Source organism: Piliocolobus tephrosceles, chromosome 13 (genome assembly GCF_002776525.5).
Source record: "Piliocolobus tephrosceles isolate RC106 chromosome 13, ASM277652v3, whole genome shotgun sequence".
NCBI lineage: Eukaryota > Metazoa > Chordata > Mammalia > Primates > Cercopithecidae > Piliocolobus > Piliocolobus tephrosceles.
In genome coordinates, this window is record NC_045446.1 from 7,832,081 (window position 1) to 7,853,070 (window position 20,990).

Below are 20,990 nucleotides of genomic sequence, written 5' to 3' on the forward strand. Positions count from 1 at the left end.
CCCAAGGCTGGGCTTAGACCAGAGACCACACTTGTCCACCACAACTTCCTTGCAAAAACCCTCAGCTCACCCGAGGGCCAATGGAAATTTATTAATTTTTTTGTCCTTTTCCATCTTTCCCCAAGTGGCTTTTCCTTGCAAAATGCCTGACATGACACCAGAGGGGAACCTGGGGGCAGGGAGGCACCCCAAGGGGCAGCCCAGGGACTTAAATACAAGCTGGAGGGCAGGGCACAGGTGGGACAGGCAAGAGACAGCACGAAGGACATGGCTTCTCAGGGAGACCAAAGACTTGCTTTCCTGCAGGAAGCAGCTGTGCCAGAGGGCAGGGGACTAGGATCCTGGGTGCAGAGTGGATGAGCAGAGAGGCCCCCAATCCTGGATGGAACCCCTATTTCCCAGAGCAGTAGCGGCAGGGGATGAGGGCCTTCCCTGGTGGCCTCCAGAGACCCAGGGGAGGGTGAGCCAGATGTGCTGCCTCGGGGAAAGGGAGGAGGTGCTGGCAGAGGGTTAAGGCTGGTGCCCAGCCTCTGGCACAGTGGGCCTCTGCCTCTGCCTGACGTGGGGACAAAGTGGCACACTGGGCAGACAGCGCATGGGTCTGTCTCTGGAAGGGCACAGGGTGGCAGGAACAGACTCCCTCCAGGCTCAAGACACAAGCCCAGTGCCGCTACCCACCCACCCGCCCTAGATATACTCAGACCCCACCGCAGCCGGACGGCTGGAGCTGGGAGTGTGGGAGGGGAAAGCAGGCAGTGGGGAGAGGAAAGGGTGGGCTGCTGGGCCCCTGTGGCCTCCATGCCTGTCCTGAGGTCCAGCCCAGGGCCCTGGATCCCAGGTCCTGGATCCCCTGGCCACTCTCCTGGCCCTGGGCACTGACTGCAGCCAGGGTAGTAGAGGCCGGGGAGACCTCAGCTCTTGGGCAGAAGGAGAGCAGGAGGAAGGGGAAGGAGAGAAACCCAGTGCAGCATACATGGGGGTGGAAGGGAGACCAACAGAAGAGCCCTCGTTCCAAAGAAAGTTGTGTAGGGGGCATCTTGGAAAGTCACCTAGAGGCAGCAGCAGAGCAGGCCCCTGCCCTGCCTGACCACAGGTCCTGAGTGTCCTTCCTTAGGGACCCTGACAGAACTGGGGCTCAGGGCAGCAGGCAGATGGGCCAGAGGGAGATGGGGAGCCCAGGACACCCCAAAGCCACAGACTCAAATGCCCCAGGAGAGGGAGAGGGAGGCACCTCCTGCCCCCGCCAGGGACATCATCTGGAGAAGGTGCCCCCTCCTGTCCCACTCCATGTGCCCCTCCTAGCAACAGCCACCGCCAGCCGGCTTTACAGGGGTGCTGTCGATCTTGAGATTGGGCCGCTCGCCCCCCGAGGCTGCTCCGGGCCCCATCCGCTTTTTGATCTCAGCAGCCATGGTCATGAACGCCTGCTCGACATTGGTGGCGTTCTTGGCACTCGTCTCCAAGAAGGGGATGCCCAGAGAGTCTGCAAACTCCTGACAAGGGAGAGGAGAGAAGAGGAGGGGAGAGCAGGGTGAGGGGCAGGAGGCCCCAGCGCCCCCACCCCAGGCAGACCGGCCCATCTGCTACCTTGGCTGTGGTGTTGTCCACCACCTTCTTGGTGGTGAGGTCGCTCTTGTTGCCCACTAGGAGCTTATTAACATTCTCGCTGGCGTAGCGGTCAATCTCCTGCAGCCACTGCTTCACGTTGGCGTAGGACTCCTAAAGGGGGCCAGGGGCCAAAGTTATTTTGCTTCCAACTGTCACCCCTATCCCAGACCTGGAGAACAAGACCTTCTCTCAGGGGAACAGCTCTGGGCCCCTTGAGTCCTCGGCTCAGGGATGCAGAGGAAGCCCCCTGCTCCAGGCTGAACCTTCCTCCCTGCCCTCCTCCATCCAAGACCCAGAAGAGCCCCAGCAGCCTGCCAGCTGCCCCAGCACCTCAACAGCTGCCCCAACCCAGGCCTGCCAGCTCTGCTCCCTGCAGCTGTCTCTGCCTGAGACACTGGCAGACCTAACCACATGTGAGAAGCAAAGAGAGAGCGGAGGGGAGACAGGAACAGAGAGTAACAGGTCTGCAAGAGTTACAGTTCCCACCGTGGCCTGAAACTCCCTTTAAGGTTTGTAGCCTTGGAGCGCAGGAGGTCGAGGGTCCTCTCAGAGGCGGCCCTGGCCCATGGTGAGACAGGACTCCTGGGAACAGCCTAAAATTCATCCTACTTTTGGCACCAACAGCCTTATTACCCGGCTTCAGACTCTTCCAGCAGCTTGCCCCTACCCCACACACAAAGGACAGGACTTTCAGGAAAGTGCTCAAGCTAGTGCCACTTTTCCTCCTTAGGAGCCAGAGGCCTGATGACATCACATTGGCTCAAACTCAGACCTCTTGCCATGTTCCAAGTTGAGTCCTGCACTAAGTACTGGGGACAAAGGGGGAAATCATACCTGGGTCCTGCCCTAACACATTCACGGGACAGTAGAGGAATAGACCAGGCCACACACAAGGGCAAAACAGGTTAGAAGGCAGGGACCGGGGAGCCTCCAGACCACCTCTGCTTGAGGTGGGAGCAACAGCAGGCCTAAGCCTGCAGGTGGGAACTGGCCTTGTGCAGGAGAGGTGCCAGCTGGGGAGTAAGGAGGTGCCGGGTCACTGAATGGGAGGGGCATGGTGTCTCTGGGGAATGGGAGGAAGTGGAATGTTGCTGGGATGCACTCAAGAGGGAGGGGGAAAGGGGAGAGGGGGGAGAAGGGACGGGGGAGGACAGAGGGGGGAGTGGGGAGAGGCCAGAGCACAGACTGTCTCAGCCTGGCTAAGTCTTGGACAACCAGGAGCCAGTGGGAGTTTTCTCAGGCCAGAAGCAGCAAGATCACACCTGTGCTCTGGAAAGCTAGTCCTGACAGGAGACAGAGGCCAGATCAGACCAGCAAGATGGAGACCAACTGGGAATGGTTGGAATAACCCAGGGAAGAGAATGTGGACCAAGCCAGGGAAGCACACAGGATTTAGACCACCGCTGCTGAAGGCCTGGCTCAGCCATTTACTGTGTGACCTCAGGTATGTCACCTGACCACTGTGAGCCTCAGTTTCCTCATTTCTATAAACAGTACCTCCCAGAAGGGCTGTTGTGAGCATGAAGAGAATGAACGCAGGCTTGTCTCATAACAAGTGCTTAACTGGCAAGAGCTGCTATTATCCTCATCACTGCTATGATCATGAGGGGACAGATTTGAGGAAGATGATGGGGAGAGAATAGAGGGGACTTGAGACTGACTGGATGGGGGAAGGAAGAGTTTTCTGGTCAGCCTGACAAGAACTGTGTCACAAAGATGGGGATGCAGCTGGGCATGGTGGTGTGCACCTATAGGCTGAGGCAGGAGGATCCCTTAAGTCCAGGAGGTTAAGGTTACAATGAGCTATGATCACACCACTGCACTGCAGTCTGGGTGACAGAGTGAGACCCCACGTTTTAAAATAAATAAAAATATTAAAAATGTGGATGGAGATGCTAGTTTGGGGAGAGACAGTGAGGCCAGTGCTGGACATCTGAGTTCTGCAGAGACTGCTTGAGGTGGGGGAAAGGGTGTGCTCAAAAGCCAAGAGCCCTCCAAAACTGGCTTTGCCCTTCCTGTGAGACCGGAGGCAAGTTACTTAACACCTCTCCAAGCAAGTTTCCTCATCTGGAAAACACAAACCCCACCATTTAGTTTACTAGAGAAGATCATGAAGACAGGAATTAATACAGACGCAAAGTGCCAGCGTAGACACAGACAGAGGAGGGAAGCCACAGCCACGGCTGTTAGATGCAGGAATCACAGAAGACAAGGCAGAAGCAAACCGCAGAGTGGCCCCAGTCATGCACGAGAGTAAGGAGGAGAGTTCAGGGCAGTCGGGAAGCACCAAACACAGGGTGATGGGAGGCAGCGCTGGACAAACCAGCAAACAGACATTGACAATAGAGAATCACGTGCTGCAGGAGACTGAGGAGCTAGGGATGGTATACTTTTCAAGGAGAGAGAAGAGTACAGAGTTCAAAGCCATGAGAGGTCAATCACTGAAATGAGGTCACTGGATACATGGCAGTCACTGGATACATGGTGGGCCTTGGTAACCTGTCCGGGTGGTATGTAGCTTCCCCACAGCTCGTCCAGAGCTGAGGATATCATGAGTCCCTGGTGAGCTAAAGAGCCTGGCTGCTCCTCAGACAGGGACTCTTACCAGCCCCACGGCTGATTTAAGATTCTCCTCATCCCCAGGGCTCGGTCCTGTTAAGCAACATTTGGTAGACAAAAACAAAGCAGGTGGAATGAGCCATCCAGGTTTTCTGTCTCTGCCACTGGACTAGCGGAAGGACCCTCGGCAAGTCACCTCACCATCCTGAGCCCAACTCCTCACCTGTGTGATGGGAACATAACACAGACCTCTCCTGAGCATCAGAGGCAATCTGAGGCCTGGGCCAGGTTCTGTAAACTATAAGGTTTCATGGAACCATTTCTGGCTCTTGCTACCACCACTGTCAGTCACATGGGACTAACACTGCTGCTGGAGGCACAGAGCTTCTGGATCTCTGCTTGCATTGGGCCCAGAGCTCAAGCCTCCTCACTTCTTTGTCTAAGGCCCTCTAACTGTCCCCCTGCACTGTGTCTTCACACAGGAAGCCACAGGCCCATCACAGGAGCCAACCGCCTGACTAAACTCCCATAACACACAGGTACCCAAAAGGTCTACAATAAAGTGGTAAGTTTGGCTTGGCGGGGAGGGAAGGTGTGAGGGCTTGTCCTGCCAGAACCTGCAAACAGGGCCTTGGGAGGATCCATTTCTGTGGTTGTTTCCCTCCTTGTGAAATGAGTCCAAGTACAGTCACCTATTTTTTTCTTTTTCCTAGTTAGTTCCCATAAACAGACAAGTACAGTGTCTTTTCCAGGAGGCATCAGGAAAGAGAAGATGGAAGGAGGAAAAAGAACAGTCAAAGACCTAAGGCCAAAGAGGCCAAGCTGAGGATGGCTAGTCCAGGAGTACCTGGTCAGTGACGTCATACACCACGATGATGCCATGAGCCCCCCGGTAGTAGCTGGAAGTGATGGTCCGGAACCGTTCCTGGCCCGCTGTGTCCCACTAGGAGACAGTAGGCAGAGGAGCAGGTCAGCTGGGGTCCAGATTCCCAGAGTCCCTTCCCTCCCAAGGCGGATACCTCTGTACCAGGGATTTGGGGAAGAGCGACACTCACGATCTGAAGTTTGATAGTTTTGCCATCCAGCTCGATGGTTCGGATCTTGAAGTCCACCCCGATGGTGCTGATGTAGCTCTCTGTGTACGTGTCATCCTGGAAGTTCAGGGGCCAGTGAAGTGATGGGAGTAAATGAGGTAAGGCTCACTTGGAAAGCCTCCCTCCAGCTTCCAGCCCCAGCTGGGTCTCCTAACTACCAAGCCCCAATTCCCAGCACCCAGCTGGCCAGCCCTGTGTCTTGCTCAGGGCAGATGTGCTGCTGGCAGGTCTTACAGCTTCACCCCGGTTCCCAGATCTTGTGACTACTGTGCTCTGGGTGGTCCCTTCTCCCCCCAGCTGCCAGTCAGGACCCCAGGTAGATGGTATGGGAGGCTTCTTACTCACAGCAAACCGCAGGAGCAGGCATGACTTGCCCACGCCTGAGTCGCCAATCAAAAGCAGCTTAAACAGGTAGTCACTGGAGAGAGAGGATGGGAAGGCATGAAGGGAGGCAGGGAGCCCACCTACCATCATCCTGGAGTCACAATTAGAGGATTCCCCCACCCCATGAGGCATCCCTTGGTTTATTTTTATTTTTTTTAGCAATAAGGTCTCACTCTGTCACCCAGGCCGCAGTGCACTGAAGTGATCACGGCTCACTGCAGCTTCTACCTCGCAGGCTCAAAGTGATCTTCCCACCTCAGCCTCCTGAGTAGCTGGGACTTCACGTGTCCACCACCACTTCTAACTAATCTTTTTTTTTTTTTTTTTTCTGAGACGGAGTTTCGCTCTTGTTGCCCAGGCTGGAGTGCAATGGCGTGATCTTGGCTCACTGCAACCTCCGCCTGCCGGGTTCAAGCAATTCTCCTGCCTTGGCCTCGCGAGTAGCTGGGATTACAGGCACCCGCCACCATGCCTGGCTAAGTTTTGTATTTTTAGTAGAGACAGGGTTTCACCATGTTGGCCAGGCTCGTCTCAAACTCCTGACCTCAGGTGATCCACCTGCCTCAGCCTCCCAAAGTGCTGGGATTACAGGTGTGAGCCACCACACCCAGCCCCTGGCTACTCTTTTTATGTTTTGTAGAGACAGGGTCTCACTATGTTGCCCAGGCTGGTCTCAAACTCCTGGGTTCAATCGATTCACCTGCCTTGGCCTCTAAAAGTGCTGGGATTACAGGGGTGAGCCTGGTCATCCTTTGGTTTAGAATACTATGGTGCTCACCAGATCTTCCCACCAGTTGGGGTCAGGGAGGGCTGATGCCTCCCTCCAGAAAAAGCTAGCCCAAAGGGCTCTCACCTTGCTGAGTCTAAATTCTCACTTTATGGAGAAAGAAATCAAGACACAGAGAGGGACGTGACCTGCCAAGGCGACAGAGCTGGATATCCTACCCTGATTTCTGAGACTTCATGGTTTGGTACAGTAGGGGCTATTTAGGGAATCCCCAGTACATGACCTGTGGTATGGGGAGGCCCCAGAAGTAGAAGTCAGGGTACAGTCTAGAACCTGTTAAGTGAAAAACCCATGTAAAGAGACTGATGGCCGGGTGCTGTGGCGTGTGCCTGTGGTCCCAGCTACTGGGGAGGGTGAAGCAGGAGGAGGATCCCTGGAGCCCAGGAGTGCATGACCAGTCTGGGTGATGTAGCATGACCCTGTCTCTCTCTTTTTTTTTTGAGACGGAGTCTCACTCTGTCACCAGGCTGGAGTGCAGTGGTACGATCTCGGCTCACTGCAACCTCCAACTCCCGGGTTCAAGTGATTCTCCCGCCTCAGCCTCCAGAGTAGCTGGGATTACAGGCAAGTGCCACCACACTTGGCTAATTTTTGTATTTTTAGTAGAGACGGGGTTTCACCATGTTGGCCAGGATGGTCTCGCTCTTCTGACCTCGTGATCCACCCACCTCCCAAAGTGCTGGGATTACAGGCGTAAGCCACTGCGCCCAGTCCACCCCATCTCTTTGGAAACAACAACAACAAAACACCTGTTATGAAGTCACCAAGAAGAGGTGGTCAAGTTGCAATGAAAATTGCACTTAAGGCTGGGTGCAGTGGCTGACACTTGTAATCCCAACATTTTGGGAGCCCAAGGCACAAGGATCATTTGAGCCCAAGAATTTGAGACCAGGCTGGGAAACAGATGGAGACCCTGTCTTTACAAAAAATTTAAAAATGTGCCAGATGTGGTGGTGTACCTCTGTATTCCCAGCTACTCAGGAGGACAAGGCAGGAGGAATGCTTGAGCCCAAGAGTTGGAGACTGCAGTGAGCCATGATCATGCCACTGTACTCCAGCCTGGGTGACAGAGAGAGACCCTGTCTCAAAAAAAAAAAAAGGTAAAAGGTAATCACATTTAATAATATTGAGTTCCAACTTGTGACTGTGTGAAGTCACACAGTTGAGTTCCCTGTGTGAAGTACTTCAAATGCATCATCTCATTTAATCTTCACAACAGTCCAATTAAGTCAGTTTTATCATTGTCAACTAATGAGGAAACCAGAGGCCAGAGAAGGGAAGTGACTTGCCCTAACTTACACAGTTTCTCGCTTTAAGACTCAAACCAGGTTTGTCAGACTCCAAAGTCCCTGCGAGAGCCTGCTGGTTCCCTTCTCTGTTCCCCTCCCAATCCAGCTCAGAGCTTCACCCTTCCCCAAGGAAATCTGAGACCTGGATGTGGAGGAGAAAAAGGAAGTGGCAGAAGAGGAAGAAGGTAACTGATACTTGGGGAAAACGATTAGTCCTGGGCATGAGATGTTGGGCCACCTACCCGCAGGGGGAGTGACCAAGAGTGAGAAGAGTTTGAGGACCAGAGAATCCCGCTGGAAGGGGGAGAGCAAATTCCATGTTCATCTAAACTTCACAAGCAGTGTGACAGCCAAGGGAAGGGGTGCGACGGTGGCGTTGGGGGCCTGAGCAAAAGCGAGGAGACGGCGGGAAAGGACGGACCGTTGGGAGCGACAGGTCAGCGCGACCCAGGCAAAGGGTAGGAGGCAGCCCCGGAAGAGAGGACCTGCGGGAGATGCGACCCAAGCGGCGCTTCTGGGCCTCCCGCTTAGTTGGCCAGTTTCTGGGCCGGCCCCAGGAGCCGGGCTTCAGGAGAAAGAGAAGGGTAGAGGGATTCACTGCCCGACCTAAAGGGCCCGAGCCTGAACCCGATACCAGAAACTATCTAAAGACGGGCTCCCAAACTCCAGGACAGTTGTCAAGCAGCAGGTGGGGAAACTGAGGCCTGAAGTGACCGGGACTGCGGGGTCATCTGACCGCTAAGGCCTGGTAGGGCCGGTGTCTCGGGCTCCAAGAGCTGCCCCTCGGGGTCGCCACGTCTGGGCCCCGGGTGTGAGAGCTCGGGGTGTTGAGCCGGGGTCCCGGGGCCCCTGGGGGGAGGGGCAGAACCCGGATGTGAGGGGGGGGGGGTCAGCGGAAGAGGGACCCGGATGTGGGGGCGCCGCACAGTCCTGACCCGGGCCAGACAACCCCGGTAAGCGTACAGCCCCGTATTCGGGATCGAGGCTGCGCTGGACGGCGCGGGCGGGGCTCACTCACTATTCGGGGTTCATGGCGGCGGCGGCGGCCCGCTCGGTCGCTCCCAGTCGGTTCTGCTCCGCCTCCCGTTCCAAGATGGTGGCCGCTCCGCCCCAGAGGCCCCGCCCGCGACGCGCAGGCGCAAACGTCCTCTTCTCAGGCCTCGCCGCGCTGGTTCTCGGAACTCGTAGTCTGAGACGTTCTCCAACTCGGCCCCGCTGCGCAGGCGTAGTCGGGGAGCCGGTGCCTCCGCGCCCACTCCCATCACTACTGGCGCATTGCCTTCTGGGGCTTGTAGTTTGCACGCCGGACGCACCTAAGCTTGAGCACGGTGCTGGAAAGCCTGACGGCGTCTCGGTGTTTAAAGAGCTCAGTTTAGAGCCGGGCTTGGCACGTTTCACATCTGTCTGATGGAGACAGTCATTCTTACCCTCCCAATACCCACGTTGTGAACATTAAATGAGAATGTGGGATCTAGTAAGACTAGTAAAAGTTCACTTGTCCAGGGTTCCTCGTGTACTGGGCACTCCTAACTCGCAGCCGCGTGTCATCACCCGCATTTCAGACATGAAAAAACTTGAGTCTCGGGAAACTCACTCAAAGTCAAAAACTTTGTGAAGAGCAGAGCTCGTAAGAGCCCGCAGTCTCCAGAACCCCACAAGTGAAGGTTTTAGGGAAAGCCTGACTTGTGGTGCCCCTACGCAATTCCGGGGTGGGGCAGAATATCTGGGCCCAGCTGCGCGGACAGCGGTTGAGACACACTGTCCCCCACTCACGCGCGACCTTTCCCGGCTCCACCCGTTTAGAGACGCGGGAGGGCCCCGACCTCCGCCTCAAAACAAGCCCGGCTCAGATTCAAACCGTCTTTATTTCTACAGCAACATCTGAAAATAGAGAGCAGCCGCCTCACCCGCAACAGGGGGTGCCCCTCCTGCCACCAAGGGACCGTCGCCGCCCCTCGCGAGAAGCTGCAGGCGTGGGAGAGGCGTGGCAGGATGGCTCGGTGGGCGGTGCCCGGGGCGGGGTCGGGCCGTGCCTGGGCGGGGCCGGGCGGGAGGGGCAGTGCATAAGGCCGGGATGCGGGGCAGGGCCCGGCGGTGGGAGGACTAAGGGGAGGTCCCCGTCCTGGGGCACGGGGCGATGGCGGGGTAGGACGCATCCCTCAGAGGCCAGGAGGAGCGCGAGAAGGTCCCGGGAGCCACTTGGGAGGCGCCACTCCGAGAATGTGGAGCCTGGGAGATACCACCGCACGGAATAGGGGTGATTAAGGCCTGGGCGGTACCACTAGAGGAGGGACGAGGGGAGGCCCGGGTAGTACCGTGGACTGAAGGGTGGGGCGCGGCCAATAACTTATTTCTCTATATACAGAAGCAACGGCCGGGTTCAGTCGGGAGGGAGGGCGAGGGTGTCGAAGGGCCGGCGAGTGCTTAGTGTTCCTGGCTCTGGGGTCTGGGGAGGCCAGGCCACTGAGTCTATGGTGGAGACTCCAGCCGGCACCTCCTGCTGGCCCTGAACCTAAGGAAGAGGGCCCTGCTGGAAGGAATAAATAAGGGATCGAGCTGGAGTGGGCAGGCCCAGCCTCCAGGGCTCAGGCTGAGATGACAAGGGAGAAGGTTACCCTGAGATTGAACAGAAAAGACAGGGGCTATGGGAGAGACAGGCGGGACAAGCAGCAGGCCCATGCGCAGGGCTGGGGTGAGGGAGGTGTGCCAGGTGGGCGCTCTGGTGACTGGCTGCCCCTTCAGCATTAGCCCACCAGGGAGCTTCGTCGGGAGAGGTCCATGGAGCTGGAGCTGAGAGTGCGGCTGTCAGAGAGACCTGTGCCTCCAGGCTGTGGGCAGAGGGGGCAGGTGGCTCAGCCCTGTGCTGCTGCCAGGCTGTGCCTCCCTGGCCTGAAGGGGCCTGACCCGGCAGAGGCAGCTGGAGTCCCTGAGCTGGGCAGAGGCAGTGGCAGTTCCGGTCCAGGGCCATGCCCTGGTGCCCTGACACTCCCGCCCATCTCCACGGTGACTGTGTTGGCACTGGCCATTTACACATCCACCCCCAGGAGAGGCTGGGTTCCCCTCATGTGTCTCCCCTTTGTCCAGCCCAAAGTAGGCCTGGGATAGAATCCATTCCCTCCCATGTCGGATGAAGAGGCAGGCTGGAGGGAAGCTTGGCAGCACACATGCAGCCCCAGCCACAGCCGCCCAGTGCCCGGACACCCACTTGCCCCTACCTGGGTCGGCTCTTCCACGCTCTTGTTGAGGAAGTTGAGGGAACTGGCCCGCTTCATCCTGAGGGAAAAGGACAGCCTGGTATTTGCCCAAGGAGGAACTCAGGGGAGATGGGGGCAGGGAGCAGGGTGGGGCTGGGGAAGGAGCAGACTGGTGGGTGGTGGAGCCTGAGAGGGATGGGGAGGTTGCCTGGGGTCAGTGGGGCACACTCATGGGTCAGGAGCTCATCCGGGGTTGTTGGGTGGTTCCTGAGGCTCACCTTGGTGGGGGGCTCACCTGGGGTTAGGGGGCTCCTGGGGACTGCCCCCCTGCAGCTTCTTTACCAGCATCTCACTGCTGCGCCTCAGGGCGTCTCGGAGCTTCCCAAAGGAGCCGCTGCGCCGCAAGGAGCCACTGCCATCCTGCGGGTGGACAGGCTCACCTCTAGGCCCCACTGGCCACCTAGGCTCCCGGCCCGGCCCCAGCCCCTGGACTCACCCCACTCCACTCAGCTGTAGGTCCTGCATCCTCGAGGTCAGACTCAGACCGGGGCCCGGCACCCCCGGCCACATCTCGGCTGCCACGGCGGTCTCCCCGCCTGCCACTGCCATCTTTCAGCAGTTCCACCACCTTGGTCTGGCTTGCGGGGTCCAAACCCTGAGGGAGGGGCAGGGGCATCAGGCCGTGACTGGGCCACACCCAGGGCCACACAGATGTCTGCCCACCCCCTCCTGCATGGAGCCCCACCTGCTTGCGGTTGCGGCTGGCACAGTCCTCCAGTGTGTGTGCGGCTTCCAGCTTGCCCTGGCGCCGATATAGGGCCCCCAAGCTGCGCAGGGTGGTGTTGACTGTGGGGCTGTGGATGGGAGAGTCTCAAACTCCATGTTCCCCCAGACCCAGGGTCCATCCTGGCACCCAGCCTACAGGGGGCCCTGAGGAAATAGGGACCTCTGGGGTAGCCAGAATCCATTCCCTCCCATGTCAAGCCCTGTGCTGGGCCCACCCAGCCTCTTCTGCCCTGGGGGAATCACACCAGGTCAGGGCTAGGGACCTGGCCCCAGGGCCCTCATGGGATGTTGTCACCAGGACCAAAGGCTGGGAGACCCGGAGCAAGATAATTAGGCTGAGAATTAGGAGACAGAGCCTTCTTGGGACAGGTGACCTGTGAGCTGGGCCTTGCCAGATGAGCAGCAGAGGAGGGGTGTGTTAGGAGTGAGAGTATGGAATGTGGAGACTGCCCTGCCATGCTCTGCTCCCCAGCCCAGCCCCGCCCCCCTCACCTGTCTACTTTACAGGCCTTGTACCAGCTGCCATATTCCCCATAGGGGGCGCTGTCCCGGCGCTTATCCTGGAAGAAAGAATGGTTACACTAAGTAAGAGCAGGCCCGGTTCTGCACATCCCCGCCTCCCCTGACAACCACCCAACCTGCCCCACAGAGCTACCTTGCTTTCCTCCCGCTCCTCTGCGTGCATCCAGATGGGCTTGTTGTCTCCTGGGGAGAGAAAGGAGACTGTCAACGGCCTACCATATAGGCCTCACCTGGTTGGGCTGGACGCAGGACTGGGGTCAGGGGAGGGGAGACCAGGGTTGGGCTTTGTTGAATGAATGAACAATAAGACCCCAAACACTGCTGACCCTCTTCTGGACAAAGATGAGCAGAACAGACCCTTACCCCTCAGGCCACAGCCCAAGACATGTGCTAGGCCTGAATGATGGGCCAGGCTCCAAGGGACTCAGGAGCAGATGACGACTGACCATCTGGGGCCGGAGGTAGTTTCTCAGAGTGGGAGATGAGGTGAGCAGGAGTTGCCAGTGAAGAAGGGGGATGCAAACGTGTGTGAGGCACTGGCAGGCCAAGGGGGCTGCATGAGTTGGGTGTGTGCTCACATGTGCAAACGTGAGCACAGGTGGCTGGGCACCATCTGAGGGTGAAGCTGGGGACCAGCCAGGCCAAAGTCTGAGGACCTGCCCAGCTGAGGGATCCGTCCTGGGTGCTGATGGCAGAGTGGGCCTGGGATGGATCAGCCAGAGGCGTGTGGCAACCACACACTCACCATTGACAGAGCCAAACTCTTTCTCATGAGCACGGGTGAGGATCTCCTTGTACAGGGTCTCTGCATCCTGGTACTTGCCCTGCTTCAGGTAGCAGGAAGCCTGGAAGTGGGAGACCCAGAGAATGAGCAGGATGCATGGAACCAAGCCTTTTTCTCTCCTCCTTCCCATCCTCCAGCCCCTCCCAGCCTCAAGGCACCAGGTTGTTCTTGGTCTTGGCTACATTGGGGTCATCGGGCCCAAGGCGTGTAGCATAGATCTCCAGCGCCCGCCGATAGTAGTATTCCACCTCCTCGGCTTTGCCCTGGTTCTGGCACAGCAGGGCCAGGTTGCTGAGCTGCTTGGCCACATCTGGGTGAAACTTGCCTAGGACCTGGGATGGGAGAGGAAGCCAGGAGTTGGGCTCAGGGCTGCCCGGGCCCCTGCCTCCCAGACCCCTGGCCTGCCCAGCCCTGCCTGCTCCCACCTTCTCTCGGATCTCCAGTGCCCGCTTGCACAACGGCTCAGCCTCCTTGTACTTGCCCCTCTTGCCATACAGGACCGCCAGGTTGTTTAGTGTCGCAGCCACCTGGAGGTGGGAGAATGGAAGCTCCTTGACCCAGGCCCTGCAGGACTCTGGGACCTGCAGGGGATGGGACACAGCCCCCACCTCCCACCCAACCCTCACTCACGGCTGGGTGGTCCTTGCCCAGTGTTTTCTCCCGGATGGCCAGAGCATCATTGAGTAGGTGGGCAGCCTCCTTATACTTGTTCTGATCCCTGGGAGCAGGTGGGAGCATGGTCAGGGCTGTCCCCCAGCTCGAGGCCCTCCCCAGTGGCCTGCAGTCCCTGTGGTCACTCCTGTACTCAGTGAGTGAGTATGACAGAGTGGGACCCAGAGTGTGGGGAGACCTGCTTAGCTCCTGCTCTCCGAGCTCCAGGGGCTGTGGGCAGCTTTCTCACAATTGGCTGGGGTGTGCAGTGCTGGGGTCCCACTGACTGCCTGGTGCCTAGTATCCCTGGGTGCCACGTGGCTCTCCTGCTGCCCCTTTAGCGTGTCCTGCTCTCCAGGTCCCAGTGCCTTTGTTCATGCTGGCTTTTTGCCATGGGAACCTTTTCTAGCCTCTTGTGTTCAGCCAAACTCACTTTCTGGCAAAGCCCCTCCTCCAGCCTTAGTGCCTGGAGAAACTGTGCAGACTCCCCAGAACCCCTGGAGTCCTCATGTGCAGTCCCTCCCCAGTTCTGGCGAAGCCTCTCTCCTACACTAGACAGTTTTACTTGCATCTGTAGCCCAGCTCCACACAGGTGGGCCCCGAGTCTGGGCCCACAGCAGGCACCAAGGGTTAGTGATCCAGGGCTGGAGCATTCCAGAAGAATTTGGGCACCCCCAGAGAGTCCTCACCGATACACTAGTGCCAGGATGTTCAGCATGGTGGCAACGTCAGGGTGGTCGTGGCCTGACGTCTTCTCCAGGTCTTCGAGTGCCTGCTTGCAGAGTGGCACAGCTACCTCGTAGCGGCCCTGTGAGGCGTATTGGATCACCAGGTTGTGCAGGGTGCGGAGCCGGGCCGGGATCTCGTAGCCCCCATGCTGACCAGACACATCCCCTCCTCCTGGGCTAGGGGCTGCAGGGCCAAGGGCAGGAGGTCAGATGTACCGTCTGCCCACTGGGCTGAGATGGTACATGCCAGCTGTGCCTTTGAGCCACTTGACACGTGGCCCTGGGCAAGTCACTAATCACTCTTTCTCAGTTACCCCATTTATACAGTGGGTCTAGCTACCCCATAGAAAGAGGGGGTAGAGGCCCAGCTCCAGTACTTCAGGCTCTGTGTCCTGGGGCAAGTCGCCTAACCTCTGAGCCTGTGTCCCTGTGTACAGAGTGGAGCCCCGATGCACGACCAGTACCATGAGCAAAGCAGGCACTGGCCCCAGTGTGGCTGTCTGCACATGCCTCCCTCAGAGGTGACTCAGAGGGGAAGAGAACTCTCCCAAGGGTCAGGGCAACTAGTGGCAGAGCAGCACTGAGAGCCAGGCTGGCGACTCCATAGCTCTTAACTGTGATGTCTGCTCCCCACAGAGCTGGGGGGATGTGAGAAGCAGCAGCACGTATGACTGTTCTTAAAGCTCTAACACGCTAGGATGTCATGATCAGAAGTGAGGCAGGAAGGAACATGGCAGCCACTTGGTCCCAAGGACCAAGAGTTCACACAACCTTTCCTTCCTCCACTCCAGAACTGCCCATCCGCACCTGGGCTCTGCTCATCCTCATTGGGGAACAGGTCATCCAGTGTGTCTTTGGGGACGTCCCCCTTCTCCTCCTGGGAAGGAAGACAGGATGGGCATCAGGGAAGGAGGCACAGGGCAGCCAGGGTGTCCGTGGGCTGGGGTGGAGCCGAATTTGCTCCATGCTGCCCCTCCCTGCTCCCAGGCCCCCTTGCTGGGCAACAGTGACCATGGTAGGAGCTCACGTTAGGGGAGGTGTCTTCATCCAACTTGCGGATCTGGCTCATGAACAGCAGGTGCTGCTTCTCCTCCTCCAGCTGGGCCACCGCCTGCTCACTGCGCTGCAGCTTCTGCTGCGTCCCCGCCAGCTCCTCACGCAGCCACTGGTTCTCCTGCACCAGGCGCCGCACCTGCGCCCGCAGCTTCTGCTTCTCTGATTCTACAGCCCCCAGGTGGCTCGACAGTGCCAAGATCACCTGTGCAACCAGCCCAGGTAAAGGTCAGAGCCCCATCGACCCCCTCGCCTATGACTGTAGCCTGGGCCTAGTTGGGCTCTGGGACCCAGTGAAGGGCCAGGCCTGGCCCTAGAGTGAGGAGCTGTAGGCCTTTTCTCCCCTAGTCAAGGGAGAATCTCCTCAAGGCCTCAAACACACTGTAGTGCAAAGCCCAAACCCAGGAGGCTTGGGAGTCCCCAGTTCCTTCCTTCTGGGATCAGGAGAACCCCAAAAGGGCTAGTTGGGGTGCTGTGCTTTCCCTGAGCTACTAGCCCCTTCCTTCATCTCTCCCTGGGTTGTACTCAGGCCCCTGCTGCCACAGCCACTAGGTTACTGCTCCCTGCCCCAGAGCTAGCGCTTGCCCACAGAACTCTGCTAGATGGCTGAAGGGCCACCCAAAGACTCCATCCCCACTTCTGCTGAGGGGGCCACAGCATCCCCTGCCTTTCTGCAGCTCCCAGGTAGGGAAGGGGCATGTATCCCAAATGCTCAGCTGGTGTGAGGAACCACAGGGGCAGGAAAAGTATCCAGAGGCCTTGGCCTCAACTCCCACCCCTCTCCCCAGCCTCTATAACTCCTTTCCTGAGTTTCCAGTCTCTTCCTGCCTTCCTGCCTAGGTTCCAACCTCCCTTCTTGCTCTCTCTTTTTTTTTAAATTTGAGACAGTGTCTCACTCTGTCACCTGGGCTGAAGGGCTATGGCACCGTCACAGCTCACTGCAGCTTCTACCTTCCAGGCCCAAGTGGTCCTTCCACCTCAGCCTCCTGAGTAACTGGGACTATGGGTGCACACCACCACACCTGGCTAAGTTTTTAAAAAATTTTGGCCAGGTGCGGTGGCTCACGGCTGTAATCCTAGCACTTCGGGAGGCTGAGGTGGGCAGATCATGAGGTCAGAAGATTGAGACCATCCTGGCCAACATGGTGAAACCCCATCTCTACTAAAAATACAAAAATTAGCTGGGTGTGGTGGTGCGTGCCTGTAGTCCCAGCTACTCAGGAGGCTGAGGCAGGAGAATCACTTAAACCTGAGAGGCGAAAGCTGCAGTGAACTGACATTGCACTACTATACTCCAGCCTGGGCAACACATGAGATTCTATCTCAAATATAAATAAATAAAAATAAAATTTTTTTTCAGATACGGGGTCTCATGAACTCCTGGATTTAAGCAATCTTCCCACCTGGGCCTCCCAAAGTGCTGGAATTACAGGCGTGAGCCACCACACCTGGCTTCCACCCTTTCCTGGTCCTTCATGGTCCAGGGTCATTTCTGCAGTGGTGTCTCCAGCTAGTCACGCCTCCCACTCTGCTCCAGCTTCACACATGGCCTTGATGCCCATGCCCTCCATGCAAACTGTGCCCCCTCTGTGAGAGTGCATGTGCTCCACCAGGTGTGGGACCCCTGACTGGTCCTCTCTGCCTCTGATGGCCAGCTGGCAGAGGAGGGAACGTCCTTGCAGAGGGCCAGGCCGTCTGAGACCCCGTACGTTACAGTTGGTTTAGCAAATGCCTAAGTGATAGGTGTTTCCATAACCACGAGCTTAAAAAAAAAAAATTCCCCCAACAGCCTGGAAGTATACACAGCAGATGGCATGATCCCTATTTTAAAGAAAAGGAAACCAAGATGATACAACCTCCCCAGGGTTCACGTGCCGGCAGGCGTTCAGCCAAGCTCTGAGGGGAATAAAACAAGTCTAACTCCTTGCACATCCCAATGGCTCCTGGACATCTCCAACTGCATATCATCCTGACAGCCTCAATTAAAGGGGGCCAAAACAGAGTTCTGATCCACCCAGGCCCTCTCCTCCCTTAATTTGCTTAAATCACAAACCTCGGAGTGATGCTGCCTTCCTCTCTCTCCCTTATTCCACCTTGGGTCTTGCTGGACCTACCTTCAGAACATCCAGAACTGGTCCCTTTTCTCCATCATAACCACCCCTTAATTCCAAGCACCAGCTCTGATTTGAATTCCAGCAGTGGCTTCCTAACCACTCACTGGAGAGTGATTCCATCCTCGACCCGCTGAGGTTTATTCTCCACATCTCAGCCAGAGAGAGTTTTTAGAAATTCAAGTCAGACTGTGTTGCCTGCCTGCTTAAAGCCCTCCAGAGGCTTTCTGACTTCCTGAGAATAAAACCCACACTAACGAGGCCATGATCTGGCTCGTGGCTTCTCCCCAGGCCTCTTCTGTTCCTCTTTCCCTTCCGTGAAGCTCCAGTCACATAGTTCTTCCCCGAGTTCCTCCACCACAAACTCCTACCCCAGGACCTTTGCACATGCAACTTCTTCCCTGCCTCCCTTTCCTGGAGACTGGTTCATATCTTCCCTCAGGTTTCAGTTTGTCATTTCCTCACAAAAATCCTGCCTGACCAGCAGACAAGACTCACTGCTGTGAGCTACCATAAAATCTTGTTCTTTTCTTTGTAGAACTCATCACAATTTGTAACAACCAATTATTTCCGTATGTGTGCTTTTGTCTCTTTTCCAAATAGGGCAGGAATCCTGTCTATTTTCTTGGGTCCTGTATCCACCGAACGCCCTGGCTGGCACTCAATAACTCATCTGTTAACGAATGAATAGAAGAATAAATTGGTGGGAGGCTGTGTTTCCTTAAGGATTTTCTTTCTGTTCTCATAGGCCATCCAGTCTCCCTTAGGTAGAGGGGAGCTGGGAATGGGGCTCTGCGTGGGGGTGAGGGTGATCATGGTCTCTTACGGCAGGGCTGGGGTCGCCGAAGTGCATTTATTTCTTCAAAAGGTATTTACTGGGGTCCTAACACGGGGCTCCAGGAAACAGACGATTCCTTGCTCAGATTCTTCTCCTAGATTACTGGATTTCTCTGGAAGGCTCGATCCCTCCAGTGACCGCCCACCTCAGTACCCCAGACTGACCTACCTGGGCCTCCCCCAGCCCAAGCTCAATGGCTTCCAGGGAGCGACGCAGGAGGATGCAGCGCTCCTGCGAGCCAGGCTCGGCTTCGCCGGCCTCAGGCGCAACCAGAGGAGCCAGCAGGGCACGATGCTCCCCACGCAGAGTCTCCAGTCCCTGGATGACGGCCTTGGTGCCCAGCACGATCTCATCCTGGCTCAGCTTCTCCTCCCGCGGAAGCACCATCATGGCCATGGTTGTGGCGTCTGTGGGACGAGGGTGCGGGCAGGCGGGCGCCGGGCCTGGGGCCACACCGCCCCAGATTAGGTAAACACTGGCGGTCCCCGGACGCCTGGTCCCGTGTGCCCAGGTCCCCCAGCCGGCAGCCCGTACCGTGCCCACGCTTGGCCTACAGAGGGCGCGCCCGGCTCGTCTTGGCCAGGGAGACGCAATGCGGTGCAGCTGGACCCTGCTTCGGCCCCAGACCACCGGCTTAGGCCGACTTAGGCGGCCCAGTGTCCGTGTTTCTCCGGGGACCCCCTAACCAGGACAGGTATGGGGAACGTGGGGGCTCACTCCTGTGCAGGCGACCCTGGCCCCTCCGGCGATCTGGGGGCCCAGCCCCTCGGACAGCCCCATCCCCAACCGGCAGGCCACGCCGCGGAGCCCATCCTCCCGACGGGCCGACCCTGCGGAGGCCATCCCCCTACAGGGGCTGAGACCGCGGCCCTCAGTCCTTCCAGGTTGTGCCCACTACGACCCCTCCCCTGGGCCAGCGCAACGCCCTGCGGCCTCCCCTAAAAAGGCCGCGCCCCTGCCCTGGGCCACCCGGGACCGCGCCCCCTACCAGGGCTGGTCGGATCCTCCCAAAGGCCGCGCCCACGACGACCCCCTCCCCTAGGCCGACCCGGAGCCTCCCCCCGCTTTAGGGCCTCATCCCGTCTCCCGGCCCAATCGGCCCGCGCCGACCTGCGCCTGGTGCTCGGGCCCGGCTCCGGCTCCGGCTGCCTCCCGCTTCACCCGGACCCGCAGCCGCGAGCCGGTCCCGCCGCCTCCATCCCGCCGGCCTTCCCAGCAGCCCCCGCGCCGCCTTAAAGGTGAAGCCGCTACCTCGGTGGCGTCGGAGGGGGCGAAACACGCTTCTCACGGCCAGCTCGCTGCCTTAAAGGAGCGCGGGCCCGGCCGGCTCCAGCGGGAGGGGGATGGGGCGGGGCCATCGAGGCGGGGGCGGGGCGAGGACCCGCCCGGGGCGCAGTTCCCAGGGGCCCACCTGCCCCGAGGGGTACCCTCGGCCTCAAAATGCCCCGGGTCCTCAGGGTGTGGAGCTGCTCGGGAGATTTAACCCGAAGGTACCTGGTGTGGCACCATCGAGGACGGCGGGAGAAACTGAGGCGCAGGGAGAAGGTTGGGCTTCCCGGAGTACAGAGCGAGGCATTTGCCATTAATTGAGCGCCTACTGCGTGTTGCGCGCTTTGGTGCCCTGGGTTCATTGACTTAATGCTCACGAAGACCCGAGAAGTGAGTGCCGCTGTTACCTGGCTCGCAGATCTGACCCTGGGCTCCGCATCCCGGGGTCACATCTGGTGGGGGACACACCATCTCTGACAGAGGTGGTTTAGCGCCCTTAGCTCAAGCACATCCAGTGACAGGGAGCTTATTACTACGTTCGGCTCTGAGACAACTCCAAAGGTTAGCAAAATTTTCCTCGGATAGACCTCGAAGTGCCTTCCTGCAGTGCTCATCCACAGCCCTAGCTCTATCTTCGGAAAGAAGGCTGCTCCCTTATGTCAGTTAAAGTATTTGGAGACAGCGATGGTGCCCCGCGTGGTCTCATCTCTTCCCCGGGCTGCTCCTGGCCCCTTCACCCAGTCCTACCGCAGTTTCCTGACCCTTCCCCATCCCAATTTCTCCTTTCTGGGTGTAGTCTAGATTGTTGGTCCTGCTCAGAAGGTGGTGCTCAGCCCAGGGCCCAATGATCAGAGAGGAGGAATGAACTGCGCAGATCAGAGGGACGGTACCCCCAGGATGCCACCTGTCCACAAAAAGAGCCGCAAATCAGGCTGCCTTTTACACAAATGAAGACCCTCTATTTGACACATCTCAGTTACATCCAACCAGGTTCTTCTCAAACCTGTGCTCTGCCAATGATTTTTTTTAAGAGAAGTTCTGGCCCGGCGCCGTGGCTCACGCCTGTAGTCCCAGCACTTCGGGAGGCTGAGGCGGGCGGATCACGAGGTCAGGAGATCGAGACCATCCTGGCTAACACGGTGAAACCTCGTCTCTACTAAAAAATACAAAAAATTAGTTGGGCATGGTGGCGGGAGCCTGTAGTCCCAGCTACTTGGGAGGCTGAGGCAGGACAATGGCGTGAACCCAGGAGGTAGAGCTTGCAGTGAGCCGAGATCGCACCCCCGCACTCTGGGCAACAGAGGGAGACTCTGTCTCAAAAAAAAAAAAAAAA

At 57.8% G+C, this 20,990-nt stretch overlaps 3 protein-coding genes across 4 annotated transcripts in view; 1 reads left to right on the forward strand and 2 right to left on the reverse strand.

Moving 5' to 3' along the window:
- The window catches only part of LOC111533669 (pyruvate carboxylase, mitochondrial-like), a 1,148,173-nt gene that overhangs the window by 656,099 nt on the left and 471,084 nt on the right, over positions 1–20,990 (forward strand). The window lies entirely within an intron of this gene.
- RAB1B (RAB1B, member RAS oncogene family) lies at positions 46–8,907 on the reverse strand. The gene is made up of 6 exons (XM_023186573.2): positions 8,740–8,907; positions 5,607–5,679; positions 5,223–5,318; positions 5,015–5,110; positions 1,588–1,719; positions 46–1,493 (listed from the first exon to the last, which is right to left on the reverse strand). Exons 1-6 carry the CDS (start codon positions 8,751–8,753, stop codon positions 1,299–1,301), a joined length of 606 nt encoding a protein of 201 aa, XP_023042341.1. The 5' UTR covers positions 8,754–8,907; the 3' UTR covers positions 46–1,298.
- Positions 9,568–19,662, reverse strand: KLC2 (kinesin light chain 2). 2 transcript variants are annotated; one of them, XM_023186569.1, is made up of 16 exons: positions 19,499–19,662; positions 18,557–18,831; positions 15,414–15,644; positions 15,194–15,263; positions 14,348–14,570; positions 13,638–13,725; positions 13,433–13,534; positions 13,166–13,339; positions 12,969–13,068; positions 12,357–12,406; positions 12,194–12,261; positions 11,661–11,769; positions 11,412–11,570; positions 11,211–11,335; positions 10,937–10,994; positions 9,568–10,549 (listed from the first exon to the last, which is right to left on the reverse strand). In XM_023186569.1, exons 2-16 carry the CDS (start codon positions 18,782–18,784, stop codon positions 10,466–10,468), a joined length of 1,869 nt encoding a protein of 622 aa, XP_023042337.1. In that variant the 5' UTR covers positions 18,785–18,831; positions 19,499–19,662; the 3' UTR covers positions 9,568–10,465. The 2 variants fall into 2 exon arrangements, with proteins under 2 accessions (XP_023042337.1, XP_023042338.1); XM_023186570.1 differs by having other exon boundaries at positions 18,557–18,795; positions 19,499–19,661.